At 50.6% G+C, this 4,335-nt stretch overlaps 1 protein-coding gene across 2 annotated transcripts; it reads right to left on the reverse strand.

The window, feature by feature from the left end:
• Nucleotides 1-443: 443 nt before the first annotated feature.
• Nucleotides 444-3,994, reverse strand: LOC132511501 (nucleoside diphosphate kinase B). Of its 2 annotated transcripts, XM_060134692.1 has the most exons (5): nucleotides 3,838-3,994; nucleotides 3,427-3,556; nucleotides 2,388-2,489; nucleotides 1,482-1,594; nucleotides 444-699 (listed from the first exon to the last, which is right to left on the reverse strand). In XM_060134692.1, exons 2-5 carry the CDS (start codon nucleotides 3,550-3,552, stop codon nucleotides 582-584), a joined length of 459 nt encoding a protein of 152 aa, XP_059990675.1. In that variant the 5' UTR covers nucleotides 3,553-3,556; nucleotides 3,838-3,994; the 3' UTR covers nucleotides 444-581. The 2 variants fall into 2 exon arrangements, with proteins under 2 accessions (XP_059990675.1, XP_059990676.1); XM_060134693.1 differs by lacking the exon at nucleotides 3,838-3,994 and having other exon boundaries at nucleotides 3,427-3,822.
• Between the last annotated feature and the right edge of the window lie 341 nt (nucleotides 3,995-4,335).

Here is a 4,335-nt window from a genome sequence, read left to right on the forward strand (position 1 = left end):
ATTTAATCCTGCATTGCCATGGTATCATCCTCACCTTACAGGCGTCCTTAGGCTTCCGTTTCCTCATACATAACTTGCCCAATTTGCAATCAACAAGAATGTGAATCTGGACAACTTGACTAGTCTATGTTTCATTCTGCCAAGTTTCAACAAATTCTTTGTACAGAAATGTGCATTTCTACATCAGCTAAAGTGGTTGGGATCTTTATTATGTTCATTATTTCTTTACTAGTTTCCTCAGATACACAGCCAGTGCCACACTTGTCCTCTTCAGCCTCACTGCTTTCCCTCCTAGAGTCTGGAAGTATACCAGGTGCTGAGAAGGATTAAATCATTTTTCCATAACAAGCAGGATTAATTTGTTCTGGATAACACTACAATAGCCAGGGAACCAAGTCACGTCTTCTTCCAGCTTAGTAACCAGTAATCACCAGAGTCTGCACCCCGTTTTCAAAGGCTTTATTGGTAGATATACTTTAGGAAAGGAACATCCATCCTACTGCTTCCAAGTTAGTGGAATGAAGAGCTGTGCCCAGGGACACATCAGGTGGTGCCAGAGGGGACTATGCTCCGTCCACCTCTTACTCATAAATCCAGTCAAAAGCACAAGACTTGTACTCAACCAGTTCTTCAGGCTTAAACCACAGGCTGATTTCTTTCTCAGCACTTTTTACTGAATCACTGCCATGAATGATGTTCCTAAGAAGGAGAACAATTTCTAGTTACATTTTAAAGTACAAAAGTCTGTTCAATGGATAAAGCAAAGGACAGTCACTGAAGACCTTTTCAGCCAGTTGCTCCTTGAAGCAGCTGACCACCCCCAAGTAGCTCCTCTTAAAAGCAACTATAAAACTATAAAAGTACTTAAGCCAAAAGCATCACTTGGTTCAACTTTATTATGCTTCTAAATTTTCAAAACAGTGCTTGTACCCAAGATTGCCACAAAACATTACTTCTCAAATTTTGAAAAATACAGGAATACCCAGACCAAAACCCAAACTAGATGTGACGTATTCATTATCAACAGCCATTGCTGCTGTATTTTCTTACAACACTAATGTGCAAAGTCCAATCAAAACATTCACGCTTATTGACAATCCCTTTATTCCATTTGAGTCTCCTAACTATACAAATTTTTGTAGAGATTCTGTATGAGTTAGGGAACCAAAAAGGCTAAAAGTGACACACCCTTGGACACAGCACCACAAAGGGCAGAGCCAAGGCTAGACCCCTTCCTTGCCCCACCCTCCGCACTTTCTGCCGTCACGAAGGACCCACCGCAGGCAGCTCCCTTGTGCAATGCCTTGGCTAAAATTTTAAGTAGCCTAGAGAAGTAACTATTCAAGAAAGCATTCATCCAATGATAATTACCACCTAATTTAAACGTTCAGAATTTTCTAAAATTGGAATATGCCAAAAATATTTGTTTTAAACGCAAGTTAAGTGGCTTTGAGGAAAAGTCAGTGTCCCTTGGAACTTACCTGCCAACTTGAATGCAGAAGTCGCCACGAATGGTGCCCGGCTTAGAATCCGCTGGGTTGGTCTCCCCAAGCATCACTCTCCCTGTCTTCACTACATTCAGGCCCTCCCAGACCTTGACATTAGGGAAGAGGAATTTCATCAGTTCTGCCATTCAGGACCATTAAAAACAAACATTTACCTCTACCTAACAGCACATATCAGTAAGACCAATCAGTGACATGATTATCAGCCAACCCCAGTAGTAGTAGGGGCCGATATAAAATACTCCATACTCCATCCCAAGTGTATTGCTAGGATACAGAGAAAAAGTCTGCCCAACTTGGGGACTTCCCACTCTGGCTGAGACAGAGATTAAAAAGACTGAAGAATCTTTATGCAGCCACAAACTCAAAAAATAGTGGTGAAAGGGTAAAGAAAAGTGAGCAGACTGGAACAGGATCAGTGGGAAGGGCATCGCAGAAGACTGTTAGAGCAAGACACGGCAAAGACTGACATGAAAGGGGAAAATGTATTCCAGGGAAAAGCAGAAAGAAGAAAAGGTCACCCTCAGGGAACAGGAAGTAGGGCTTCTTTCCCAACAATTTTATTAACTCCCTATTATACCCTCTACCTCTATTCACTTCATTTCCAACTGGACATTAATGCCACAGGAAGAAATAGACCAGTTCATTTCTAGCACAGGATCACAGAGAACTCTTTTTAAGTTCTGATTCTCACTTCCTTTTTCCTCCCAAGTTCCCAGTTGGTCTGTAAACTAACTCACTCCAGCACGCTGCCTTTGTAAAACAAGGAATTTGGAGTATCTGCGGAAGATATCTAAAAAGGAACATGAAGACACTGAGCAAACCCGGTTACCTATCAGCCGTTACTTCCTTGGTTCCCTCTCCTCCAGCACAAGCACTTACCATGGCCACAACTGGCCCAGAGTTCATGTACTTCACCAGCCCTGGGAAGAATGGGCGGTCTTTCAGGTCAATGTAGTGCTGCTTCAGGAGTTCCTCAGAGGCCTGGCATTGAAGAGGAGGTACCAATTAGGAAGTAAACTAGAAAGGCTCCCATCCTCAGAACCTGCCCACCTCCCCCCACCAGTAACATGGTAGGTTCTCTAAAAGTCTGGGTGTGTATTTTAGCTCACATTCATAAGGTGTGTATTTTAAAAAAAAAAAACATCCAAACCATGAAACTGATGCTATCTTAGCGGAAAGATTGTTCTGATCATGAAGACACCCTCATGTCAATGACCTGACGGATGTTATAATCCTTAGAAAGAGGTGGTTAGGGAGTTAAGTGTTGGCTGCAATCAAAGGAAATATGCCAGACAGAGGTCATATCAAACCCTCTGGCCCATTCCTAATGCCCTTTTAAACATTTCAGACGTTAACTGAGAAAGCTTGGTTTAAATTTCAGTTCTTAGGTACTTATACCCTAAGGTCCAGATCTGTACCCCAAATTGGAAGATAAAGTTACTGCCCTATGCCAAAGGGAGCCTGCAGAGAAAGGGCAGAGTAAGGCACACCCCACCTAAGACCTCAATCATCTCAGAGTTGCAAGCTGAAGCACAAAAGGATTCCAGCCTCCATCCCGTGCCTGGGTGGACCTGCGTGGGCCCGGGGCGCAGACCTCATCCACTCCCTGCTGCCCCCCTGCGGCCCACTGCCCGTCGCAGCCGCGGGAAGGAAGCAGCCCCGGAGCCTGAGTCACGTCACCTCCGCTTAACCTTCCAAGGGCGTCTGTCCCCCCGGACCTCGGGGAAGGGTCTAGCGGGCCCGCGGAGCCCTGGGTGGGGGGTGGGGGGGTTGGAGGCCCAAAGCAAAGGGGTATTCGCGGGTCCGAAATCAGCCAAGGGGGACTCCGACTAGGAAAAGACACTCGGATCGACGCTGCGGGTAAGGAAAACCACCCGCGACCTCGCCGCCGCGGGAGGAGGGGAGCGGGGCGCGTCACCTGAAGGAACTTCATGGCCACAAGGCGGAATCCCTTCTGCTCGAAGCGCTTGATGATCTCGCCCACCAGGCCGCGCTGCACGCCGTCGGGCTTGATGGCGATGAAGGTGCGCTCCGCGTGGGCCATGGTCCTGCGGGCGGCAGGTGCGGTCAGGGCGTCGCGGCCGCGTTCACACAGGCCTCGAGGGGGCCCGGACCCCGGGCCGGAGGCCACGTGGCTCCCGCGCCCGCCAGCCGCTACCGCGGGGACACGTGGCCTGCGGGACGCCTCAGCCCTGCCAGCGCCGCGCCGCAGCCCCTCAGCCGTCCCCGGGTGCCCGCGGAGGACACTCGGCAGGGGTCCCGGGGGAGCGCCCGGCCTGCGGGACCGAGGGGGCCCGAGGGCGGGAAGGGATAGGAGCCGCCGTCTTACCGGTAAGAGGGCGGGCGCGGGCGGCGACGCGGGCCTGAGCCGAGAGCTTAGCGACCGGCACCGCCGCAGGGAGCCCGCGGAGGAGGGGCCGGCGGCGGCCACACCCCGGACGGCCCTCCACCCAACCCGCGAGGCCGGACGCTTCCGGACGACTCTGTCCACGCCCCGGGTTTGCAGAATAAGCCAGCGAGGGCTCCAGGGGCAGGAAGTGATTTCTACCCCACCTGGTTGTGCCCGAAGTAGAACTGCGCGCGTCCAATCCAGCTCCTGTCTTCAGTACCTTCTCACACGCGCGCACGCAAACCTCTACTGGTCTTGAGTCAGTACCCCGGCCAGTACCATCTGCTTTTCCCCATTCACCGAGCACCCAGAGCTGCTTTCTCTCCTCCCCGTCTAGCACAAGTCCTTATCCTACCTGTGAAATCCAGTTTCCCCTTCCCTCCCCTCTGCTTGAGCCCTGCTTCAAGCCCTCCACCTCCCTCATCCGAACTGGCGGCC

Source organism: Lagenorhynchus albirostris, chromosome 20, assembly GCF_949774975.1.
Source record: "Lagenorhynchus albirostris chromosome 20, mLagAlb1.1, whole genome shotgun sequence".
In the NCBI taxonomy this organism is placed as follows: domain Eukaryota; kingdom Metazoa; phylum Chordata; class Mammalia; order Artiodactyla; family Delphinidae; genus Lagenorhynchus; species Lagenorhynchus albirostris.